Genomic DNA, 25,188 nt, shown 5'->3' on the forward strand with positions numbered 1-25,188 from the left:
TGTACATGCACTATACATAGAACGCTATATGTTATAGAGGCGCTTTCAAAACCACAATCACAGAATCTCCCCTGAGAAACAGCTTCGAAATAAAACGCTCCTTATTCGTAAGTTTCTTGCCCTCTTTTTCTGTCCAAAGTTCTTTTACATTTTCTAATACCATGTTGCAATGTCTATCGAACGACTTTATGCGCGCGATAATTTTGTGATTATTCCTTAGTGATATAATAACGGGAGACCGCGAGGTCATTGCATCATGTAACAACGACATTGGACCATGCTTGAACTCGAACTCTTCTAACTGTGCAAGTTCATCTTGAGTTAGTTCCGAACGAGGACGGTTTACCAGATCTCTAATTTTTTAATACTTGTTAGTAAACTTTAATCTTGATGCAAAGTCTTTTTTGGAAACGAAACAGAATGAAATCCTTCCATTTATTTTTTTAATATACATACGACATAATGATTCGATAGCAGGACAGAATCTCCGACACTGTTATTTTATTTATTGATCTTTTAAGAGGTGATGATATGTTTGGTCTAGTTAAACAGCGAGCAGAGATGATCTTAGGAGTGTTATAAATCACTTTAAACGAATTTGAAAAATGAATTTGCAAAAATAAATGCTTCCAACCAGATTCGAACTGATGATCTCCACATTACTAGTGTGGCGCCTTACCAACTTGGCCATAGAAGCCTGGAAACTTCGGTGCAACTTCAACGTTCAGACCATAGTTAAAGAAATGTGTGTCACGTGAGTGGTGAGACTTTTGACTGTTGGCGGATCTTTGTATTTCCTACTTATTATTACATCTTTCATAAGAGGGCATTTATTTGGATTAGCGTTTTTCTGGTTTATATAATAAGATCTACTGATAATTATATCCATGGGCTTTTTATACCTAAATATATATATAGGTCCTATACGAGGTCTGTCATGTGGGTGTGAATCTCACGTAGTGAAATATTTCCGAAAGGGAAGCAACCCTTTCTTGGAATAATTATAGTTACATAGTAATACACAAATCAGGAGATATATTATTCAGGATGTATAATGCTAAATGAGACTGGCCGGAAGGCGGAGGTATTAGCAGACAAGAGTATATCACACACCACTGCGGTAGACGTTTTGGCCCTGGTGTCTCAACTGTATAGTTTCGTGCCTTTCTAAAATGTAGAGTGCCCTATCCAGAGCTCGTTGAGAATATCTGTTAGATTGGACGAACTCTCTTTTGAGGGTTTGTAAACTAGTAGACCAGCCAATTGGTAGTCTTCTTTTGAGTTCAGCCTCCAGGTTACGAACCTCTGATACTATGTTTGAATCTTGCATGCCGCCGATGGGGTCTTGGGAGGCGGCATCCATGGTGGAAGCCTGGAAGAGACGGATGGCCTCGTCGACGTGGCGTTCTTCAGCCACAGAGCTGAGTTCTAGCTTGGCAAGGGATTCTGTTATACGGATGATGGCTTCCAACTGTCTTACCGTGATGGGGATGGAAGATTTTTCTTTGGACTCTAGTTCGTTGATTAGTAGTTGTTTTCTGATGGTGACAAAATGAGAGGAGAGTTTCTCAGCTGCTTCGGGTGATAGTCTGGGGGCGCACCTTGAACGGCAATAGGTAATGTAGCGTTTCATTTTATCTATAGGAACTTCAGCGGTGTGGTTGTTGTTGTTGCCGCTGTGACCGCCAAAGGCTTCTTCATCCTGGACTGTGGTACGTCCTGTATGGATGTTCATGACATGATGGGCGATGGATGTGTCCCTTTGCTCATTATGTTCGTCCTTGACAATAAAGATCATATCGAAACGGGATAAGATTGTGGTTTGAAAATCTATGTTCTCACCAGGGGACTTCAATTCGTCGTAACGGCCATATATGGGATTCGCTGCTGCAAGAACACTTGTGCGTGAGTTCAGTACCGTTGTGATCCCCGCTTTAGCAATGGAGATGGTCTGTTGTTCCATCGCTTCGTGTATGGCCACACGATCTTCGTCACGCATCTTATCAAATTCATCGATGCAGACGCAGCCACCATCGGCAAGTACCATGGCGCCTCCTTCTAGATAAAACTCCCGCGTACTCGAATCCCGCTGCACCGATGCAGTCAACCCTGCTGCAGACGAACCTTTACCTGACGTGTAGATTGCAATTGGTGACACTTTTTCGACGAATTTCAGCAGCTGCGATTTCGCAGTTCCCGGGTCGCCCAGTAAAAGCACGTTGATATCGCCACGCAGCCGCATGCCGTCCGGCAACAGCTTTTTAGACCCGCCCATCAGCAGACATACGATTGCCTTTTTGATATCTGTGTTTCCATAGATGCTTGGTGCAATTGATTCCGCAAAAAGCTCGTACAGATTTGGCATTCTCGACATCCGCACAAATCCTTCTTCTTCCGTCTCATTAAACATCGAAACCATCGAAGAAATAGGGTTATTGGAAACGGTTTCAATCCCTAGAACCTTGATATACGGATTTCTAATAGCCACCCCTCCACGGTTGCCGCCTCCACCTCCCTTGGAGCCCTTCGACTGGTAAATCGAATATACCCCAACCACAGTTACTCTTGTCCCTGGAATCACCCTATTCGCCAAGTACCGATCGCACACCATAAGCAGATTTCGAGGCATCTCCCCAATCGGCACTGACTCTGGGATCTCCTGCAATTTCAAAAACTGCTGATCCATGAACCTCGAATTCTCATGCACAATCATGTACGGATCCTGACCACAAGGGTTACCAGATGACGTGCCGTCGTCATTAGAATGATCAGCAAGACACGATCTAGGCAATGTAACACTGCTGTTCCCACCAACATACTGCAGGTTATTAACACCCATTCCTGTCATATGACGACAATTCCTACACATTAATGCCAAATACGTCGCACGTGAGGTGAGCACCGACGCAGAAATAATAATCCCACTGATCCTCACAACCTTGGACACATTCTGCGATCCCAATTCCCGCACCCCTATCTCGACCGAGTCCGACTCAAGAATCAACTGGCACCGCTCAATCTCCCCTCGCCCATCCTCCTCCTCCTCATCCTGCTCGTCCACGCCGCCACCCGCCACACCGCCCGCCACGCCCGCCTCCTCTTGTCTCCCTGCCTGCCGACTTAAAACCGCAATCCGACGCCCAACCTCCGTGATCCCCTGCTCAAACAACCCAACAACCTCCACAGGATCCTCCTTCAACACCTTATACAACTCCTCATTATACCCTATCAAATCCTCCGTCTTCACTCGCAGCAGGTACCGCTGCACAAGAAGGTTGTTCCGTAGCTGATCACGGTACACGAACCGACTGCCCTCCCGAAACTCCAAAATAAAGTCCCGGAACGCCCTGACGATCTCTGAATGTTCCTCGTGCCCGGTCTCCTCCCCGGCAAGCACCTTGGTCGTGTACACCTGCGTGCTCTCAAACATAGCTCCTGCTGCTCTGCTGCTCTGCTGCTCTGCTGCTCCAATCTTGCCTCAGATCCCTCTCTTCTCTCTCTTCTTCTCGCTTTCCCCCTCCTCAAGAAAACCCTCGTAAAAAATCTTTTCCAACATCACGTGACTTCCCCATCCGGAAATCACCTCCAACGGCCCGCCCGCGTCCAACACAACTCCCTCCGTGCTTCCACAGAACCGCTCCGGTGCCTGCGCCGGAGCGGACTCGCGTTTCCATGGAGAATTCACGCGCGCGCATTCCACGATCTTCTCGGAATGAAAAGGGCGTCTGCCTGGCTACCCGCCAATCTGGCCGCCCGCCAGCCCTCAGCCCTCAGCCATCCGCGGGCCAAGCCGTTGTTGGACCTCGCCGCCCACGGCCCCCCTTCTCCTTTTTGGGCCTAATCCCAACCGAAAAACATCCCGTCCCGCAGCCCCCCGCCGCGATCCCCGCGATCCCCCGCAAACCCTTCTCAGTTCCCAATACTATCGGCTGCATAATCACCAGCTCAACCAAAAAAGAAAATTGAGGTATTTCCACCGTGGTTTCGCAGCCACGTCCTCAAGCAACCAACCAACCACACCCTTCGTGTGCGGGCTCCCGCTCCAGTCACATGCACATCTCTGGCGCGCGCGCACGCAGACGCCCACTGCTCGATATATATATAATACATAACCGTAGGCCAATCCCGCGGCCCACCACACGGTGCAGCGCACCATGCACGCGCGCGCACCCGTCTGGCTGCTCACCATTGACCCCATCCTACATATCTACACACTCTACTCACCCTTCTCCTCTCGCCCTCTCCTATCCCTCCTCTTTCGCTCTTTCTGGCATTGTAGAAGGAAAGAAAAGGAAAAAGGCACACCACCGAAATTCAGAGGAGGAAAAAAGAACAAGATCCATTATCTCACGTACACACGCTACATATATATATAACAAACAAGGAAAACACGCAATTTTTTTTCTTCTGCAGTCTGCGAAAAGCCCTTTCTTACCCACTTCGATTCGTCATATTGATTGGGTTTTTATCAGGTGTGTTTCAGTTTCTGCTTCTGCTTATTATTAATTTTTGTTGATTATCAATTTTTTTTGTATAAACGACAAGGGAGCGAAAAGGAAAAGGAAAGAAAAGAAAGAAGAATTTAAAAAGTATAATAATAATAAAAAATAAAAAAATTGGCTTGTTTTTTATTTTATTTTATTCTTAAAGCGCTTTTTCTCTCTTTTTTGATTTCACACTAATAATAACAACAGCAAAACTTCCTCCTCAGTTTCTCTTTCTGTCTCTCTCTCTCTCTCTCTATCTTCTCTCTCTCTCTCTTTTTCTCTCTTTCTCTCTATTTCTCTCCTATCTCTATATCTCTGTGTCTCTTCCTTTTTTTTAAAAACTTTAAAAAAAAAATAAAAAAGGGACTGCCCATATATTCTAATCTGTTTGATCCTGTTCATCGTCTTTTCATATTCTTCCTCCCTCTCTTCTTGTTGGATTTTTTTTGGTTGTCGGTGTTTTGTTGCAGATTTGGTCAAATATCTCGCAATCTCTCCAGGTTCTATCTGTTTGTGTGTCTGCTGTGTGGAAGCGTGCTCGGTTTTTGTTCCACGGTTTTTGTTGTTGGTTTTTGTTGTTTTTGTATTCGAGAGACTGCTCTCAGAATTGGCATTCGCATAACTGCAATTGACTGGTGATCTTTGCTTCTGGTTGGTTGGTTGATCGGGTGGTTTGATCCAGGTTTCTTATCTTCTGTCCAGTGTTGGTTGTTGGGACTTCTTTTTTTTTCAAATAATAATACTGATTATAAAAAAAATCGAAAATAAGGTCGGGAAGCAGCAGTGGTTTTGTTTTTGTTGTGTTGGTTTTTTGTTTTAGTTATGGAAGTGAATGCAAATAGGATTTTTTTGCACCAGTGCAATAACGATTCGGCGGAGACAATTAAGCTTGAGATGTCGCCCGTGGGGGGGTCGGTGAGCACGGGCAGTGGCAGTGTGGGGAGTGTTGAGGATGAGATTACGAAGTCTATTAGTGATCTTAATATTTTTGATTTGTTGCATAATAATCCGCCTTCTAGTTCGGACGACAACGAGGAAGCTGGTGGGGCTGCTCCGCTGGAGGAGCAGTTCCAGCGGCCGTTGCAGCAGCCCCAGCAGCGGCTGGGGCTCGGGCTGCAGCCGGTGTATGGGGCGCACCAGGGGGTTGTGGTGGCGGGAGGGTATCTCGGTGGTTGGACGGCTATGGCCACGGGGTGTAACGGTGGTGGCGGCGGGCCCAGGCACCGGACGCCGCTTCAGAAGTTGAAGTCGTCGTTGAAGTTGTCCTCGCAGGCGCAGAGCAGCTGCAGTTCGGCCTCGTTCTCCTCAAACAAGAGTGTGCGGTTTGCGCCGCAGTTGACGACGGTCAAACGGTTCGATCTGAACAGCGAGCCTATTTCTATTTCCAACGAGAATTCGCCGGAGCTGACGTCGCTGGACCAGCTGCTGCAGGCGGAGAGTTCGGTGATGGACAAGTTTTGGTTTGGGACGCCGTCGTTCGGGAAGGTCAAGTACAGTGCGGGTGGGGCAGCAGCAAGGTGCCGCTGAAGAAAAAGAACATTCCGAGATTCACGTTGGACTATGACTCGGATGACTCGGACGAAAAGGAGGACAGCGAGGAGGACGATTACTACTACGAGGATGACGAGGAGGACGACAACGATGACGACGATGACTGCTACTACGACGAGGATGAATATTCGTCCTCGGAGGAGGAAGGCGAAGTGGACGATGATGTATATGGCCTTGGCTACGATAATGAGGAGCGTGCGCAGCATCAGAATGTGGTCGGCACGCCAGCTCACAGAGACCGGTTCACCATCAAGCATTGGGAACTAGCAAGCTCGAACTTGACCACGTTTCACCACGCCGCCGGCTCGCCGTTGCCGTTGCAAGACCAATTGCTTCAGTTCTTGCAAGGCCACAACATCAAGTTGAATAAGGTGTCTCTTGTGGATCAACACACGATCAAGGGCTCCCTGTACGTCGCCAATCTCAACTTTGAAAAGTTCATCGAGGTCAAGTTTTCGTTTGATGAGTGGAAAAACATCCACTACGTGACCGCGCAGTACCTCAAAACCGTCACCTCTGACATTGACGAATTTCAGTTTATTATCGATCTATCGAGTTACAAGTATTTTATGAAGGTTAAAAATTTGCTATATTGCCACCAACTGTCCAAGGCCACCTGGTGTCCGGTCACCATGGCGTTGTGCTGTCGCTACGATGTTAACGGCGAGACTTACTACGATAACAACAACTATGAAAACTACCAATTTAACGCGCGATGTCTCACGGCACCCGCGATCTCGGCCTTGCCCGATGTATCGTGCCAAAAGAGGCCAAAGAGAAGGGTATCACGGGGCGGCAGGTTGCTCACTGCTTCCACAGCTGCTCCGCGCGCCGCTGTGGTTTCTAGTCTTATCAGTGGAACCACCACCACCGGCTGCCGCGCTGCCTCCGCAGGCGCCGCCACGGAAGCCGCTTTGGGCCCTGTTGTCTCCCGCGGCATCGCTACTGGCGATAGCACAGAAGGTGTAGGAGGGGCCCACAGCAAGTTCTACAAAAACGTGCCCTTGCGCAAGTCGTCGAGCTACGATTTTCTTATGAACTTTACAGAAAAGAAGTCCAGTACGGACGACAGAATCCAGCTGCCCCCTTCCTCGTTCACTTCCTTGGCGGCCGCGGCTTCAGTCGCCAATAGCTCCTGCTCCTCTTCATCCTCCTCCTCCCCTTCCTCCTCCTCCTCTATCATTCCCCCTGAGCGCCCCTCCATAGGCAGAAGGTTCTCGGAATATACGGACTACTTTAACACTTCGCCCTTGAAACATATGTACCACTTTGATTCGTCAACCAAAATGGCCAACTCTGCGGAATCTTCACCACATGGCGGCTCAATGACAACTGGAAATATGAGACCGGCCTCGGTTCCCCTATCGTCTGTATCTACTAGCCCGGTGACTTCTGGAACAACTTTTGCAAGCAGCCCAACGACGAACAAAATTACGTCGGCCGCTACTTCTGTTGCTGCGTCGAGAGAATACATCCATGAAAGCCGGCCTTCAACTTCAGATGACTCCCTATTGCATATTCCTAGAGTAGGATCACATTTGTACTCGTCCAGCTGTTCAGCAACCCCTACTAGTGTTGACACCGACACCAATAGCGACTGTCAACGCGACAGCGACAACGCCGTTAAAAACCGAAAAAAATTGAACCCTCTTATCATTAATCACAGTTGCAACAGCAAACCTAGCGGCCATCGTTCGCAACCGGCTGCTGATGTTGACGATTACGAAAAAATGCTTGAAGGGTATCCATACTATCCAACGGCACTCCCGCCCGACAAAAACACCGAGGTCCGAGACATGAACGCATACATAACTAAAGCTGCATGTTCCTCCCCTGCGTCTGTGACTAAGGGTTCTGAAATTGTGACCGTAATGCCTGAAGATGACAATTGTATTGCATGATATTAAAGAAATAAAAAAAAGATCTTCCCATCTGAATTTTTTTTCATTTCTCTCTATTTTTCTCCCCCTTCCCTTCTTACCCATCGTATGTATACAAATCATACCACCAAGGGGATATAAAAACTTACTGCCGGTTCGGTGTCCAATTTTTTACTAGTACTATACTTTTAAGAACGACAATTTAATTTGCAAATGAAGCTAAGGAAGAGAATGGGGAAAATCCATTCCCTCTCCCATATTAAATTATTCATTTCTTTTCGCATTGTTCAAAAATTCCACCACACAACCCTGCCCGTACTCCCATGGTACTCTAAAAGCTCACTCTATCAATAAACAGAATCATAGTTTGCCCTTTTGTACCACTACTACTGCCCCTGTTTTCCGCCCCGTACACGTGAAGTGTATATTATTGTTGTTATTTGTTGTTTTCAAAACCATATAGAAGTTTTCTCGTTTCTCAACTATACATATGTATGTATGTATATATATGCATTCTTATAAAGTCAATATACATCGTGGTAAACCATTTTTAACTACCACCAGTAGCAGCATCGTGAGCTTTTAACCACCTGTCGTTTTCGATGGATGCCCGTTTGAGCTAGGGACCATATGCCTACGTAGTTACTATATTCGAGTTTTGCAACATGCAGTTTCATTGGTTGCCTAGGAAACCAAAATTCCGTCCGCTGGCGCGCTTTATGATTATGTAATTGTTTTTTTGAGGCACATTTTGACGAACCGATAATAACTGCTATCAGAACACAAGGACACACCGGTTATTGACACTGATATTCATATATATATATACGCATGTATGTATGTATGTATGTATGTATGTATCCCTCCTGGTCTTGCTCACCTGATTTCCATGGTGGTCTCTCACTTTATTTAAAAAAGTAAAAGAAAAAAGAAAATTCTTCACTATAAATTACTGTTTGTGGTGTGGAATTTATCAAATTCAGATATACCAACGTCAGTCAGTCAGTCCCTTTCATTATAAGAATTACAAAAAATTAGGAAAATGAAAAAGACAAAAACGACAGATTAAATAGTCAATTGTAACTAAAGCACAGTTCAACAAAGAGTGATGTCATCTAATAATGTCCATGCTAGCGAAGATGGCCCATGTCTTCTTGATCTAACGTTTATGAAGAATAAAAGTGTGTCGGAGGACCCTAGTTTCGTGGAAATTGCGGTAAATGGGATTCTAGATCAAGATACAGTAGTGGCACAAAGGAAAATTAAATTCAATGACTGTCCAATGGGTCCCAAGCTGACGAAAAACGAGGTTCCAGCGATTCCCAAGAAGTCTATCCTTGTCAACCGCGAAAATACAACCGACACACCAACAGAGCAGGAAATCCCGAATGAGGAAGTGCTTCTTCTACTAAGACGCTGTTTTAATTTCTGTAATTTAGATACAGACGGCATTGAAAAACGTTCTATAGAGGAAAATTTAGAATCAATTAGTTATGGCATCATCTCTACGTTCAGATTCCATGAGTGCTGTTATAAGTACGCTCACGAGCTAGAGACTACATCAAAAGTGAAGGCAGAATGCCCAATAGTGCCCTTAGTAGAGGGTAAATCGCCTGCAGATGCTGAGTTGCAACATGAAGCCGTGGTGTGGAAAATAGAGGCTGAAGCCCTGGGTATAAAAAACAACGTCTTGATGGTTGAGAATGGGAAGCTTATCAATGAGCTGACATCTCTGCGACAGACAATCAGAAACCTAAGAGATGAAAAGGAAAACTTAAAAGCACAAGTTTACGAAAAAGATATTCAACTCTTCAAATTGAAGGATAAAATAAAGGACAATAATATTGAGACCCAGACAAAAATTAAGCAGCTTCAGGATACTACGGGGCGGCTCGAGAAAGTGATAACACAAAGGACGTCCACAATTTCTAATTTGAAACAAGATAGGCATACTTTAAGAAAACAACTAGCAAAGAGCACCGAAAATAATATCAATCTAAAAGGTGCAAATAACCGTTTAAAACAACATGTTGATAACCTATTATATTTGTTTAATGACTGTGAAAATCCTGCATCTGAAAATAACCCTAGCCAATTACCACAACAATTTGAACACTTAAAGTTAACTTCTGACATCGAAAGTGATCATATTGCTACTACTAAAAAGATCAGGCCATTATCATCAAACCACTGTAGATCCACTAGAAATAGACACATTAGCTCTAAAGTACCTGGATATATTTGAAAAAAAATCATATCGTCATATATATATGTATTTATGTCTGTACCTTTTTCCATTCCTGTTTAAAATTCTTCAATTAATGCAATTGTTCCCCCAGAAACCATCCAGCACTGATATCACATTTATTACTTTAAACTACAGAAATTAACCTATAATTGAAATTCGTAGGTTAATTGTAATACAGTTATATATAATAAGTGATAGTAGAAATTCATCCGCTCGAGGGCCACTAACTTCAGGTCACCCGCTAGCTGGAGTATCTCGTCACGTGCCAGCTAAAATTTAAAGTTTTAGGAACTTGCTACCTTTTTGACTCTAACACTCCTATTGTACCGGTCTACGCTTAATCTGGCGTTGTTGTTTGCCGTAGTAAGCCTGCCCGCATATTGATAATCGCCCGTGCAGTCACTGCCTCTATAGCTAAAAACATCGATGGTCTCGGTGATATCTTTGAACATCAGTCCGGTTGTCGAGTCATGCTCATAACATCCGTCGCTTACCAATTGGGCTTCTGGCGGGTTGAATCCGGACCCACTTGTATGGTATGTTATAACAAGTGCTTCTGAGACAGCTGCTAATAATAACAACAACTTCATTTTAATTTGTCTTTTTGTTAAGTGATAATAATATACCAAATGCCGACGGCCACTATCTTGAGGTAATGTGCTCGATAATACTTAGTCGACGATCAGTTACTGCTTATAGTCTCTAATCTGGCTCAAATATCCTCTAGGGTTCTAGCTGATACCAGTATATAATTTAACTATTCTAATCTAGCTAGTTGGGTCTCCTTATATAGTTTTCTGCTGTCATACTTAAGCTCTCTTAACTTAATCGCCATGCAGATTTCTAGCTGATAATTGCGCAATGGCTATCATCCCCATTGTCTCCTAACGACTCTGATTCATTGTTTGGTTTCACGACAATTTCTGTCAAGGGCCTATAAATTAAATATAGTTCCTATAAATTAAATATAGTTCCTATAAATTATCTTAATATATTAATTAATAATATATATTGTAATAATATTCAAACTAATCCCCAGGTCCATTATTCCTTAAAAGGAAATGGACCTGGGATATAAAACTTATTAATAACATAACAAAAGTTATAAATATAAAATATATAAATTCTATTAGATAATTCAAGTTTAACAATAGATAATTAAGTATATTAATCTATGATTTCTAGAATTTGTTGAACTAAAAAAGGATATTTTATCATTAGAAAACTATATAATAATTCATTTAAATTCTCATACAATGGTTTAATTTAGTATTATTTTTAAAAAATTATTTTATAAATTAATAATAAATTATTTTATAATTAATAATAAAATTAATATCAATAACCCAGGGGACCAAAAGTAAGCTGAGCTTACTTTTGGTCCCCTGTAATAATAATAACTTGAGATCACGTGCTAGCTGGAGTATCTCGTCACGTGCCGGCTAATGTTTTACTTGAGGATCAGTTACTGCTTATATAGTCTAGTCTAGTTAATTACCCTCTACTGTAGAGGAAACTACTAATATAATCTAGCTAGCTGGGTCTCTGTATATACTTTTCTGTGTCCTACTTAAGCTCTCTTACTTACTTGCTATGCAGATTCCTAGCCGATAACAGCTCAATGGTTATCTTGACACTTCTAACAACTCTGATTCGCTGTTATACAATGGTTATCATCTTCACAGTCTCCTAACGACTCTGATTCGCTGTTTCTTTGTCTTGTTATCGTGACTATCAAGATGCTCCTTAGCCTGACTATCAGAACTATCGAGATGTTCTTTTAGTTTTACGACAGTCACGTGACTTCGAATGCGTAATAGGTCAAAAAATAAGGTGAAGGCTCACAGTTATTTGGTTTCGTGGTCTAGTCGGTTATGGCATCTGCTTAACACGCAGAACGTCCCCAGTTCGATCCTGGGCGAAATCATTTTTTGTGCCTTTAGCATCACATGTTGAGGTGTTTACCCAGTCCATTAAGTCAAATTGATGTGAAAGTTATCCTTTAAGCATCCCACCTTAGAGATTAGTACTAATATCTTGACTTATTTTACTCTTGGTGTGTGTTTCCCAGTGCTGCAGGTAATACAGCTGAAAAGAACCTTGGTTGTCGCTTTAGATTTCTTCACCAGAACCGTTTTTACCAGAAAATCAATAAACAGTAACACAAAGAAAGGCCTATTGAGAGACTAAATCTGCCTAAAGAATCAGCTACCCGCAGCTAGTACGATACCTCTGGATATATACATATCGACGTGATTTCGAGCGTTCAACATCAAAACAATATTCAAGCTAATGGTGGGGTTCCGGTTGTCAGCTTATTTGACGCGTTTCCAAACATGTGACAAACGATCGTTTCCACCAGTTGATAATGCCAATAGGGAAATAAATTTGATAACAGATAGGCTAGCCATTTCACCAGAGGATATATATTCCGATGAAGAGCTTCTGGACACGCTTATTGATTTGGCACATGGGTTTTCTCACTTACTCCCTAAATTACAACAGCAGTTAAGTTATCTGGTGAGTTCGTGTTTGAAAAACTTGGCTCAAACTATCAATGTGAATTTGTCTTCGAATGCCAGTAACGATGAAATAATAGGGATGCTACCATTGTGGAAGTCTTATTTGGAGCGTTATGGATACTTATTACATGTTATGTTGATATTTTTGCAGGAAGATGTTGCTGCTGCGTCGATAGCCAGCACTGGGAAGTCTAGCAGCAAGCGGCAAATAAGTAGTTCTACTATTGATTTGTTCAAGAGGAGTTGCGATCAAATAGAAGGATTTTTAGAAGCTGTTGTTAAGGTTTTGGATTTGAACTTATCCAAGATGTTTCAAACCACGGCAGAGAGAGATTTATTCATTGGATTATATACGAAGCCTTTGTTTGTGTTGATCGAAACCGAACAGGTAGTCAAAGTGCATTCGTTGAAGATGTTTACAATTCGGATCATTGCGACTTCGGTGAAACACCATGGACAGTTGTCGAGTGTGCAAAACGCAATATTGTCTACTTTGACATATTTCCCTCATCTCACCAACTTTAATGCAGAAGTGTTAAAGGTGGTTAACGATGATTTTGACTACCCTCAGTTAACCGAGGAAGTTCTGCGAGATATAAGCAATAAAGAATTTAGCGCTAAGGATAATACGGGCCCCAAGGCCATTTCAAGTTTTTTGGTCAGGTTATCCGAATTGATTCCCAAAATTGTTCTGCGGCAGATGACTCTTATTGTGAAATTGTTGAACAACAGTTCATTTACACTTCGTTGCGCCATTGTCGAAACTTGTGGCAATATTGTAATAGATATTTGCAAAAACAAACAGGAATTGGAACGCTACAAAAATCAAGTGGAAGTTCTTTTGGAATTATTAGAAGAAAGATTTCTTGATTCTAACCCTTACGTGAGGAGTAAAGCCATTCAAGGATGCCTGAAGGTGTGTGATTTAGATGCTAAGTTTAATAAAAACAGATTGAACTTAACAAGACTAGCAGTAAGATCTTTACAGGATCGGTCATCTTTGGTTCGCAGAAATTCAGTGAAACTGCTCTCCAAATTAATTCTAACTCATCCTTTCACACAAATGCATGGTACTCAATTACGGCTAAGCCAGTGGGAGCAGAGGCACAAGAATGCGTTACATCAGTTAGACACTCTTCTAAAGGATAGCAATGAAGATCCAGAAGAAGACAGTTTAGAGCATACTCCAGAACATGGTGTAGCACTACAGAACAGCCATGAAAAGGGCCATGAGCATTCTGAAAACACATTAGAGAATGAAACTGAGAATAAAAATTTAATGGAAAATACACAAGCAATTTTCAAGATACGGCTAACAATACAATATTATAAAGACGCTGTGGATTTTATAACAATTATCCATGAAGGTATATATCTGGCATGTGGTTTGCTATTTTCCAGGAACAGAAATGAGGTTCTAGAAACCATGGACTTCTTTGCACTGGCTGATGCGTATGATATTGAATTGAGTCATCTTGGCATTAAACGAATGCTGAACCTGGTGTGGATGAAAGGTGCTAATGATGAAGGTACCAGCATTGCTTCGCATCTGGTAGATTGTTATAAGGACTTATTTTTCACTGCTCCTGAATCTTCCAACTGTAAGGAAAAGGCTGCATATATTGCCAAGAATCTGGTGCAGTTAACGAAAGACACATCCTTTGCTGATTTAGCTTCCTTAGAGAAGTTATTAGGGTTGATGTATCTTGAAAAATTAATTGACCAAAACGTAGTGAACGTGTTGTGGGGTATTTATAATAGTGCTGCAAATAAGGATCAAGGTACCTTTACAAATGATCAAATCCACGGATCAATCATCGTTCTAGGGATGCTGTCTTTAGTCGATAATGAAGTTGCTCTGAAGGGCTTAGATGCTTTGTTAAATTCTGGACTTGGTGAACCAGGCCGTAAAGATTTGATTTTATCAAAATTCTCTTGTATTGCACTGCAAAGAATGATGCCCGGTGGGAGCGAACAGTCATCCACATTTCAAGTACCTAGAGAAGAGGATGCTGTAAGAAAGTTGCATGATAAGATAATCGAATACACAGAAGATCAAAATTTTTATCCTGTTTGCGAACATGCAATTAATGCACTATTCGCAATATCTCGTCAACCCGATGTGGTTTGCAGTGAATTAATAAAGGAAAAAACAATGATGACATTTGGTGAGCTGGAAAACTCTTCAGCTCAAAATACAACCTATAGGATTGTCTCTCTAACGCAATTACTATTCATCGTTGGTCAGGTTGCTATTAAAACCATTGTATATTTAGAAAAATGCGAGGCTGAGTTTAAAAAGAGAAAGATTGAAACTGAAATAGCCAAAAATAATAGGAAATCAGCAACTACTAAAAAAGACGATGTAGATGTATCAGTGCAACATGAGGAAGAAACCCAGAAGGAATTGGAAATGATTGGAGGTACAAACGAAGATGATTTTGCCGATGCGGTTCATTTTATTAAGGAGAATAAATTGCTATTTGGGGAAAATTCGCTGCTTGCCAAATTCGGGTCGTTGGTAGAGGAAATAGTATCTAATACCGCAAAGTTCAGCGATCCAATGTTACAGAGGGCTGCAGTCCTCTGTTTAGAAAAGTTCATGTGCGTATCCTCCAAGTTTTGTGAGAGAAACTTGCCACTTTTAATTACAGTGATGGAGAAGTCTAAGGATCCAATCATCCGTTCGAATGCTGTATTAGGATTGGGTGATATGGCAGTCTGTTTCAATAACTTGGTTGATGAGAATACAGATTACTTATATCATCGTCTCCACGACGAGAATATTATGGTCCAGAGAACTTGCTTAATGACCGTTACATTCTTAATCTTGGCAGGTCAAGTCAAGGTGAAGGGACAATTAGGCCAGATGGCAAAATGTCTGGAATATCCAGATCAAGGAATGAGTGATATGTGTAAGTTGTTTTTCACTGAACTCGCAGCAAAGGATAATGCAATCTACAATGGATTTATTGATATCTTTAGTAGCTTATCCAACGATGAGGAATTAAAGAAGGATTCCTTCAAGCGTATTATGAAGTTTTTGTTATCATTCATTGAAAAAGAACGTCATCAAAGGCAACTATGTGAGAAACTATTGAATAAGTTATCCAAAGTGGATACCCAAAAGCAGTGGGATGACATTGCCTTCATTTTGAATACCATACCATACAAAAATGAGAAGATTACCACTGAACTGGAAAAGGGTTTTAAATTGGTGAATGCCAGAGAATGAACTACCCGGAATTCTATTTTTCTTTTGTAAATAACAACCTCTATCAAGACTTAGAAAAAAACGAACGTAGCCTTCTTAATGTAAAGAATCTTCATTGATATAATTCTGTAAATTTAAACTTATTCAAATAATAAACTTAACGAAAATATGTATTTTTAAAAAATTAGGATACTAAAAGTCAAATAACTATTTGGAATGATCACCAAATACCTCGGTTACCTCTGTAATTGGATCTGCTGATCTTCCTAGTTTGAAGTCGAGAGGTAGTTGTTTGGAGTACAGACCAGTGTCGCCCTTTAGATGTGACTCCAACAAGTCTGCCAAACCATTTATAAACGTCTCACTACCATTCAAAGATTCACACCTCTTCAACTTATCCTTATATGGAGACTCTCCAATTAATTCTAAATCAATCTCGAACAGAGTTTCAATATGGTCCGACGTAAAGGCAATTGGAACCAACACGGCACCTGGGACAGTTGGGCTCAAGAATTCGGTGATTTTCGACGTCTGTGGGCCCAACCATGGCTTAGGACCAACCTGAGACTGCCAAACAAGTCTATATGGATTCTTGAACTTCAAGCTCTCCATAACCTTATACACCGTCGCACCGACCTCGGCTGGGTATGCATCCCCAGCGTTAACAATATCCAGCGGCAAAGAATGAGCAGAAAACAAAATAATGACGTCGTTACGAACTTCCTCTGGGAACTCTAATAGCTTCTTGTCTATATTCTCAGCAAAGGCCTTGATCAACCCTGGCTGCCCAGGCCACCTATCGATTGTTGACCAACTAATCGTGCGTTCCGGGTCTAAACGCTTGATCTGCCTCCATAACTCATTTAGACTGGAGCCCGACGTTGCATAAGAAAAGTGTGGGTATTGAAGAAACGCAACCGCCCTCCGAACCCCATCACTCATCATTTTCTTATACGTTTCATCAGTCAACGGTTTCGCATACCTAAATGCAACGTACGGCCTATGGGGTGCAGTCTCAGGACTCCTCTCGTCTAAGAGCTCACAAACCCTGTCAACCTGGTATTTAGACCACTTGAAGATAGGCGACCCACCACCAATCTCTTCATATTGCTTCTCGACTTTTGGGGTACGTCTCTTCGCAATCCATTTAGCAATCGCCGGTTGCCAATTCTTACTGATAGGAATCAAATCATAGTCAGAAAAGAGTTGATACAAAAAATCATACGTCTCCCCCACAGTAGATGGACCGCCCATATTCATGAACACTATACCAGTACCATTCTTACCTACTTCCTGTTTCTTAACCACTGACGAAGACATCCGACAAGCAATCCGGCTTAGCTGCGCCATATATGGCTTCCTATAGTTCCTACTCAACATCATAGACATGTTTTATAATACGCTTACTTTCACCTATATCCTATGATCTCTATCAGACTTACTTCGTATTACTAAGTAAAATCATCAAGAATGTAGCCCGCTCAATTCCATAATTACCATTTTAAACTCGCATTTCCCAGTATTACAGTTCACTTTCCTTTCATCACTTTGTACAAAGTCTTCTTAAGATATCGCGCATATTGACGCTTATTACAGTCTTGAAATCCCCTCTATCTCAAGTCAATTATATTTAACTATAAACTACACTAACCGTGATACTTTTTCTATCCTTACTTGCTTTCCAACAACTCTATAATTGGCTCTGTTTGTATTATTCCGATTCACTAAGTCGTCGAGAACTCTAAACGATCCCCACCCACAATGACGACGACGGCTTTTGAAAAAGATTTGCCAGCATATCATAACTGAAGTCTATCTAATCCAACTGTAGCGCTTAAAATCACTGTAGACACTATAAACGTGATGAATTGAATCAAACCCTTCTTTCTAATTGCAACAGCTTTTTGCAGTTTTCGGTGCCAGAATTGATGGACCCGGATTCTGGAATTTAAAAGTTTCCTTAAATCCTCGAGACGCATTCACTTCCAACACTTACGTAATGTGCAAAGTTTAGTAGATTTAGAAACAAGGACGGATACAAGCAAGAGTCAAGAGTCTAGTAGCGACTATTAGGAGGAGGTTCACTGTGATTTTGTTTGAGTTTTACATCGTAAGCGTTCGGTTGGGTATTTTGAGTAGGAGAGCATTAAACGAAAAAAAGAAGAGAATTCTGATTCATTTTAAAGCCACTTCGTTGGTTGGGGTTGGTATATGGTTGAATTAGCGTTTACGTTGTTGTAGCACGATGTATAATCCAATTGAAAGAAAGGTGCAGGCAATATCTGAGCAATTGAACATAGATGAGGTTACATTGAAGCTTGCTATATGCCTATTTATCTCATTTCCCTTTAATGCATTGCTGAAACGTCTTCCCGACAATCGGTTAAATGTAAAATGCATCTATATAGTGTGTGTTTCTGGTTTTTATCTTCTGGGGATTTTGAATATGTTTGATGGGTGCAGGACGTTGTTGCTTAGTTCGGTGTTTACCTATGTGATTACGAGGTTTTATAAGTCGAGATTTATGCCATATTTGAACTTTGTGGTGTTGATGGGCCATCTAGCAGTGAATCATCTGCATGCGCAATTTTTCAATGGTTATGACAGTAACAAGTTGGACATCACAGGAGCGCAAATGGTGTTAGTGATGAAGCTTACATCGTTCGCGTGGTCTTATCATGATGGTACATATGTGGAGAAGGAGGAGCTGTCAGAGTACCAGAAGACCCATTCGATAGACGAACATCCCTCGTTTCTGCAGTTTCTGGCTTACACTTTCTTTTATCCCAGTCTGTTGACAGGTCCGAGTTTTGAGTATGCTGATTATGAATCGTGGTTGAATTGCAGGATGTTCCGTGACCTTCCTGAATCAAAGAAACCGAAACGGCGGTGGAGTAAAGATAAGGATTCGAGGCGCCAGATACCCAAGTGTGGTTGGTACGCGTTTGGTAGGGTGATGAAAGGTATATTCTGGATTGTGATGTCATTCATCGCACCAAACTATATCAATGTGAAGTATGTGTTATCAACAGCGTTTAAAAATAGATCTTTCCTCTATAAGATTCATTATCTTTATTTTCTGGGTTTAACGTTTAGATTTAGATATTATGCTGCATGGACCATTTCTGAAGCATCTTGCATGGTTTGCGGATTGGGTTACAACGGCTATGATCCCAAAACACAGGAGATAAAGTGGGACCGAGTCCAAAATATTGATATTATAGCCTTTGAAAGTGCCCAAAATACGAGGGCGGCACTTGAAGCATGGAATATGAACACCAACAAGTGGTTGAAATACTATGTATACTTACGTGTGGTTCCAAAGGGAAAGAAGCCAGGATTTCGTTCAACACTGTTCACCTTTTTAACTTCTGCTTTCTGGCACGGTACCAGACCTGGTTACTATTTAAGTTTTGCAACTGGCGCATTATTCCAAACAGTTGGTAAGGTATACAGGAAGAACTTTAGACCAATTTTCCTCGCAGAAGATGGTAAGACTCCTTTAAAATACAAAATTTTTTATGATTTTATTTGTTCTTGGGTGATTAAACTTAGCTTCGGATATATGGTCCAGCCATTTATTATCTTAGACTGGTCTAAATCCATTTATTGTTGGAACACAGTTTGTTTCTACATCCATATCTTGATTGCACTGACATTCATATTATTTAAGGGACCCTTCAAATCAAGCGTTACTAGATTTTTCAAACAGTTCCATCCATGTGAAGTAGCTAGAAGGAATCAGCAGAATCTGGAATCCGATATGGTGACATCTTCTCCAACGCTTGGACATATTTTGAAAGAAAAGATGCAGTTTGAAATGGAAGATGCAGAGGACAGAGATATGATGCTAGGTATTCCCGATCCTAGTGAAGTTGAGCTTGAAGACGCTAGGAAGGAAATTGAAGAATTCTATAGACAATATGACTCTTGGAAAAATGAAAAAGGTCTGGAAATTGAGGAGGAAAATCTACGTGATGCATACTCAAATTTCAAAAATGAGTTCAAGAGGACGACTAGGAGGTTTAGCTTTAGCCACTACCCGGCAACGCCAACTAAGTTGGATTAAGTCATCAGGGTTACTTTATAGTTTTCATATACATATAAAAGTGATCATACCCAAAACAATATACTTTATGATATACATGTCTCCGTTGTCCATACATCCGTATCTTTTGAGGATCATCTAAAATTCATCAGGATTAAATAGATCAAGGTCCAAATCAATGGACCCATCAGCTTCTTCATGTGCGCCAGTTTCCGAGTATTGAGTAGATTGCTGGTTTTTGGCTTTCCCTGTAAATTCAAAACTCTCGCTCTTAGAATCCGGCTTGGAACTTGGTGTATCACTACTATGAGTTGGAGTAACTTCATCCTCCTCTTGGCTTTGTCCCTTTTGGGGTGGCTCTTGCGGTTCTTCAGAATTTAATTCAACCGGTATCCTCGTTAATTCTTCACTTTTCAAAGATGCCATAGCTAACATGCCCCTTCTAATAGCATCTTCCGCCGGCCAAATAAAGTTATTGGGTCCAATAGCATCCTTATTGAAAGTAGGAGGCACTCGTGTAAACTTGGCCAGTTTCATTGCATATTCCAACAGAACACCTGATTTTATCTTTTCCTTTTGCTTCTTCATCATCTTCATCTCAAATTCCACCTGCTCAACCATAGGCAATTTGTTCAGATTATTATAACATTTATCTAATATACTAAGTATTTTCCCTGTGCGCTCATCTATCTCTTGCGATTCATTATCCAGTTGTTTCAGCTGTATATCTATCGAATCATAAAGCGGTAACTGTTCTAAAGTCGAGTAAAGCTTTAGATCAGAATTTATCAAATCTTGTGCGGCCTGAAGATCAGGACTGAACTTGTCAACAGAAACAACTAACTTCTGCAAATCTTCCTCGAATTGACATAGATCTTTGTATAAGGTAACTTGTTGTACGTGGTTTAATTCATCGTTATTGGAATCTTGTTGTGATAGATGGAGTGAACTTGAAGAATTCATATTCTAAAAGCTAATCAATAAGTATATGAATGCCTTGGTACCTATTTCCTACCGATTGATCTATGCTTACTCCTGTATATAATGTTTTACAGATTTAAGAATTGAAACTACTCTTGGGAATTAGAACGATTTTTTTTGGCTCGATTTTACCTCGTTACAAGCTGCAAACGTAATAATAAATATATGCAATCCACCTAATATACTTGATAGAATTGGACAGCTAAGATGGTGTCGATCATCATGGACTGCCCGTCTAATGTACGATTTCTATGCTTTACGTTAAGTTAGTTGATCTAGCTATATAGATTTGGAATTTCAATCGACTACTTATGGTTCAATAGTGTTCATCTTCCGTAAAACCTGGACAGTTCCCATGCAAATCTGCACCGTTTATATACTGGATACCGCAGTAGAAGCAGTAACAGAATTCCTCTCTAAGGAAATTATGAAGTTTCGCAATCTGTTCACATAAGGTAAGTTTCTCAAAGAGATTTAACTCACTGTCATTAGAAGTTGATACTGAACTGCTTGATGAGGGTGATTTTTCTTGAGGTCTGATTATCTTTACATCCTCTTCAAGATCTTCATGTTGTTGATGCTCCTCAGTTACTTCCTTGGGATCGGAAGATGACACGCAGTTTTTGGTTTCTTCTGAACCAGTTGCAGAGGCATTTTTATGTATTATTTGCCTTACATGTTGTCTCCACAATACATTAAAATCTCTTGGGTCGCTATCGCTTGTAACAATATCTACATCTCCTGAAATTTCAAATGCTAATTTTTGCATTTTAAGAAATACTCGTTGTTTTCTTTGCATATCATTTTCCTCATGAAGTCTTCGTCGGTATTCAGTCGTACTGGTCTCTGATACGGGCGACTCTTTCCCCCATTGGGGACGTTCTCGGATTCCAATCCTATGCACCTGACCTTCAAGTTTTAACGGCTCTTTTAGAGCATACTGAGACCGTTCTGCAGAACCTAATTTACTCCCCACCCTATATCCCATCTTTTCCATCATCTTAAGGCCTTTTGACATATGTCCCGAGAAATCACAGGATGCACGGTTACCTGACGACTCCTGGCCCATAGCAGTAATTCCATCATCAGAGGGCAAGTCCATCGTTAAATAATCTTCTTCTTCGTACTTCTCATCTTCACTATGAATTGGTGACGAAGAATGTCGCTGTACACTTAAATCTAACTTGCCTGATTTTGCCTTCCGACGTTTCAATAAATGAGCTTTCCAGTCGCCATCGGAGCCATCACTTTCAGATGCTTGATCCCTCTTACCATGCTCAGACATACTTTCCATTCATATAACAAAAAATACTTCAGCGTTTTTGTATATTAATTGAGCAACATATCACGGGTACGATGCTTTTTGAAAAGGCTGACCAATTTAAAATGTTTTCTGTCCAAGATAGAAAATATTAATTGCTGAACTCAAAAATAACAGGCAGCATATATTTCTTGCTCTCTATGCCTCTATCTCTCCCTCGATATCTTTACAACCTGGAATGATAAGAATCGAACACAATTATGTCAATGAACATATAATAGCCAAAAAAATAAAACAGCTATAAAACAGTATATAAGGAAAATAAGCGCATAAATTTTTTGTATATCCACATTTTAATGGATAACGATAGGCTCTCTGTGATGGATTTATATCTAAGATACAACGGGCGTGCGTATGTATATATATATGTGTGTGTGTGTGTGTTCAATTTGATCTCTTATTATCTAAAGGTTTCATTGGAGATTGCTCTCTACTAAAATCGTTTATAATATCCGGGCCCTTTGGGATACCATCGGCAATTAGTTGCTTACCAACTTCCTCTTTGAGCCCTCTCTTCCACAAGTCGTGGTTCTCACCAATAACATAACTAATGGTCTTGTTAGAATAACCCTCAGGCCCCAGATAGTTCAAAGTCTCAATAATATCCTCTAACAAAATGGCTTTCCCGACAGCAATACCGTCACCAAGACCAGGGTGCTTCACGTTCACCACATGAATGTGGAAATGGTAATAGGAAGGATGGTAATGAATAAACAATCTTAACTCATCAGGCTTGATAAAGTAGTTGAAACAGCCGGGAACCACCATACGAATCTTATTGTTCAAAGTTCGCAACCAATCCTGATGTTCAGGACGTAAGTCTCTCAAGGAACGAATGTCATCCCGATAAACAAGGGCAACCAAGTATAACGAATCCAAATTCACAGAATCCCACTTCATATCAGGTAAAATTAAAAGTCCATCCTTCGGACTGTCTTCAACAAAGTCCTTGTAAATAATACGCTCCGATTCAGCGCCGTTGTGCAATATATTATACACCCATTGCAACCTCCCATTATTACACATCTCGTCAATATAAGGTTTCACAACCCGCTCGTAGATCTGCGGGGTCTCCCTACAAACATGCAACTGTTGCTGCTCATATTTCTTAATGTGAACCGGAGTAGCAGGCCAGATCAAATTAATCTTAGCTGTAGGATGCTGATCAATATCCTGCTTCAAAGTAGATACCCCCCAAAAATAAATATCGTTGGTACAAAGCTCCTTCAATTCTTGGATCCCCTTTATACAAGAAAACTCATTCTCACAATGGTGCAACACAACTTCCTCCTGATCCTCCTTCTTCGTATTCGTATCAAAAGAAAAATGAGTCTTCTCCAACGTCACAATAGCATCCTTACCATCAATATGCCCCAACAATGAAATAACCTTCATCTGGGGATTAGAATCAAGAATCTTGCGAAACTTAAACTTCTTAATTAACGATTGAAACTCCGACATTATCCTCAAAACCAAAATTACCAGCTACCTTTCTATTCGTTTATTATTAATTTTTATAACCGTTATTTTAAACTTGAAAAGCTTCTTCTCCTTCTCCCTATTACCACTACCAACTGATGAGACACCGTGTGACACCTTCCGATATAATGGTAAATAAGACCTTCGATCCCTAAAAGCACCTTTAGCTACGAAACAGAATAATCCAAAAACTAATCAAATATCACCCAGGCTTAAAAAGACTTCGTATCGCCTCCTTTTATATATTCCTGATCTTATATGAGGGCCCTTATAGTACTAATAAGATGTTCTTGAACTAGAGCGAACCAAATAATCACATAATAAATAAATAATAAACAATTCATTCTGTTAACTTCACCACTTTTTGAATAAAGCCCCCCTTCAGAACTGGCTACTGTCCGCACGTAAAACAGGTATTACCCGGACTACATGATGTCATTGAACAAAACACAAAGAGGCTGATTGGTGCCTAGTTAATGACATGTCAGAAGTGGGAATATGGTCACCTAGCGGGGCGGTTGTTACTTTGATTATATTTAAGTGTTATTATACGGGCGATAGTTTTGTCCAGTCCAGAGGGTATCGCCTTGGTGGAGGGGAGCTGTATTAAAAAGGTTATATACCCACAACGGCATCTATTTGAGGAAAACCCACCAAAAGAGGAATACGCAAAAGAATGCGACTAGGGCTATTGGTGTATATTGGCTGATTAGTAGATCGAAGTTGATTTTCTGTGCGGTTTTGCGGTATTTCTTCGAGTCTTGTCTTAGCGAAGCACTCAGATCGCTCATTTTGTCGAGCGAATCCCCTCGGTAGAGTAAATCTTCGATGTTTTTGGTCATGATCTGTTTTACGCCAAGCAGCTCAGAGTTCAATTGGTCGAGGTTTCCTTGGACTCGTTTGTCGTTGTAGATCTTCTTCGTTTTTTGAAGGAAGTTATCGAACGAGACAAATGCGTAGGGTCTGACACTGGGTTTAATGTATTCATTGCCATAGTTATGTTCAAATTCCTGATGGATGTCGCTCAGGTAGGCAAAGGCTAGATTACGCTGGTAACCCTTTTCCACAATTACAATGTAAACCACCGCTTGCTGTCTGATATAGTGGATCTCATATGCCCCAGATTCGAGAGTAGCTTCGTTAGCTGCCTGTGGGGTGAACCTAGATATGAGGACCTTGATTTTTTTCTTTTGGTCACTTAAAGATGGATCTGTATCGTCATCTACAGATGAACAAAGCGGCAGGCCATCATCCCGGAATATTAAAGTTGACTTGATCATTTGTTTTATACCACTTTCTTTTTCCCCTGAGCTTAGCTTTGTTATGATGTCTTGTCCCGGGAGGAAGAATAAAACAAGGATGCTTGTTATTATTGGTAAAGAACACCGTATTACCTAGTAGTAGTTGCCCCTGTTCTTTAATGAACTTTTGCTGAGTTTCGATCTATATAATCCCCC

General features: G+C 41.2%; 10 protein-coding genes, 2 non-coding genes and 1 further gene across 12 annotated transcripts, besides 1 other annotated feature; 5 read left to right on the top strand and 8 right to left on the bottom strand.

Annotated features, from left to right (window-relative positions):
- Window positions 1-31: 31 nt before the first annotated feature.
- Window positions 32-461, bottom strand: SMD2 (mRNA splicing protein SMD2; the record flags this gene model as incomplete). The annotated part of the gene is made up of 2 exons (XM_003645391.1): window positions 32-353; window positions 457-461. The coding sequence occupies 2 exons, from the start codon at window positions 459-461 to the stop codon at window positions 32-34; spliced, it is 327 nt and encodes a 108-aa protein (XP_003645439.1).
- A 163-nt stretch (window positions 462-624) lies between these two features.
- Ecym_3116 lies at window positions 625-697 on the bottom strand. The gene has a single exon. It is a non-coding gene; the product is annotated as a tRNA-Thr (tRNA).
- Window positions 698-1,105: 408 nt separating this feature from the next.
- MCM5 (MCM DNA helicase complex subunit MCM5) lies at window positions 1,106-3,430 on the bottom strand (the record flags this gene model as incomplete). The annotated part of the gene is made up of 1 exon (XM_003645392.1): window positions 1,106-3,430. One exon carries the CDS (start codon window positions 3,428-3,430, stop codon window positions 1,106-1,108), a length of 2,325 nt encoding a protein of 774 aa, XP_003645440.1.
- Window positions 3,431-5,309: 1,879 nt separating this feature from the next.
- On the top strand, window positions 5,310-7,939 carry Ecym_3118 (the record flags this gene model as incomplete).
- A 1,087-nt stretch (window positions 7,940-9,026) lies between these two features.
- Window positions 9,027-10,163, top strand: Ecym_3119 (uncharacterized protein; the record flags this gene model as incomplete). The annotated part of the gene is made up of 1 exon (XM_003645393.1): window positions 9,027-10,163. The coding sequence occupies one exon, from the start codon at window positions 9,027-9,029 to the stop codon at window positions 10,161-10,163; it is 1,137 nt and encodes a 378-aa protein (XP_003645441.1).
- A 1,410-nt stretch (window positions 10,164-11,573) lies between these two features.
- Window positions 11,574-11,825: a sequence feature (soloLTR fragment).
- A 194-nt stretch (window positions 11,826-12,019) lies between these two features.
- Window positions 12,020-12,093, top strand: Ecym_3120. The gene has a single exon. It is a non-coding gene; the product is annotated as a tRNA-Val (tRNA).
- A 365-nt stretch (window positions 12,094-12,458) lies between these two features.
- Window positions 12,459-15,923, top strand: YCS4 (condensin subunit YCS4; the record flags this gene model as incomplete). The annotated part of the gene is made up of 1 exon (XM_003645394.1): window positions 12,459-15,923. The coding sequence occupies one exon, from the start codon at window positions 12,459-12,461 to the stop codon at window positions 15,921-15,923; it is 3,465 nt and encodes a 1,154-aa protein (XP_003645442.1).
- Window positions 15,924-16,109: 186 nt separating this feature from the next.
- HEM15 (ferrochelatase HEM15) lies at window positions 16,110-17,291 on the bottom strand (the record flags this gene model as incomplete). The annotated part of the gene is made up of 1 exon (XM_003645395.1): window positions 16,110-17,291. The coding sequence occupies one exon, from the start codon at window positions 17,289-17,291 to the stop codon at window positions 16,110-16,112; it is 1,182 nt and encodes a 393-aa protein (XP_003645443.1).
- An 856-nt stretch (window positions 17,292-18,147) lies between these two features.
- Window positions 18,148-19,971, top strand: ALE1 (lysophospholipid acyltransferase; the record flags this gene model as incomplete). Its single annotated transcript, XM_003645396.1, has 1 exon — window positions 18,148-19,971. The coding sequence occupies one exon, from the start codon at window positions 18,148-18,150 to the stop codon at window positions 19,969-19,971; it is 1,824 nt and encodes a 607-aa protein (XP_003645444.1).
- Window positions 19,972-20,088: 117 nt separating this feature from the next.
- On the bottom strand, window positions 20,089-20,913 carry MED4 (Med4p; the record flags this gene model as incomplete). The annotated part of the gene is made up of 1 exon (XM_003645397.1): window positions 20,089-20,913. One exon carries the CDS (start codon window positions 20,911-20,913, stop codon window positions 20,089-20,091), a length of 825 nt encoding a protein of 274 aa, XP_003645445.1.
- A 334-nt stretch (window positions 20,914-21,247) lies between these two features.
- On the bottom strand, window positions 21,248-22,225 carry CMG1 (Cmg1p; the record flags this gene model as incomplete). Its single annotated transcript, XM_003645398.1, has 1 exon — window positions 21,248-22,225. One exon carries the CDS (start codon window positions 22,223-22,225, stop codon window positions 21,248-21,250), a length of 978 nt encoding a protein of 325 aa, XP_003645446.1.
- A 411-nt stretch (window positions 22,226-22,636) lies between these two features.
- DCS1 (5'-(N(7)-methyl 5'-triphosphoguanosine)-(mRNA) diphosphatase) lies at window positions 22,637-23,713 on the bottom strand (the record flags this gene model as incomplete). The annotated part of the gene is made up of 1 exon (XM_003645399.1): window positions 22,637-23,713. The coding sequence occupies one exon, from the start codon at window positions 23,711-23,713 to the stop codon at window positions 22,637-22,639; it is 1,077 nt and encodes a 358-aa protein (XP_003645447.1).
- A 653-nt stretch (window positions 23,714-24,366) lies between these two features.
- Window positions 24,367-25,011, bottom strand: SEC22 (SNAP receptor SEC22; the record flags this gene model as incomplete). Its single annotated transcript, XM_003645400.1, has 1 exon — window positions 24,367-25,011. One exon carries the CDS (start codon window positions 25,009-25,011, stop codon window positions 24,367-24,369), a length of 645 nt encoding a protein of 214 aa, XP_003645448.1.
- Between the last annotated feature and the right edge of the window lie 177 nt (window positions 25,012-25,188).

This window comes from Eremothecium cymbalariae, chromosome 3 (genome assembly GCF_000235365.1).
Source record: "Eremothecium cymbalariae DBVPG#7215 chromosome 3, complete sequence".
NCBI classification, from domain to species: domain Eukaryota; kingdom Fungi; phylum Ascomycota; class Saccharomycetes; order Saccharomycetales; family Saccharomycetaceae; genus Eremothecium; species Eremothecium cymbalariae.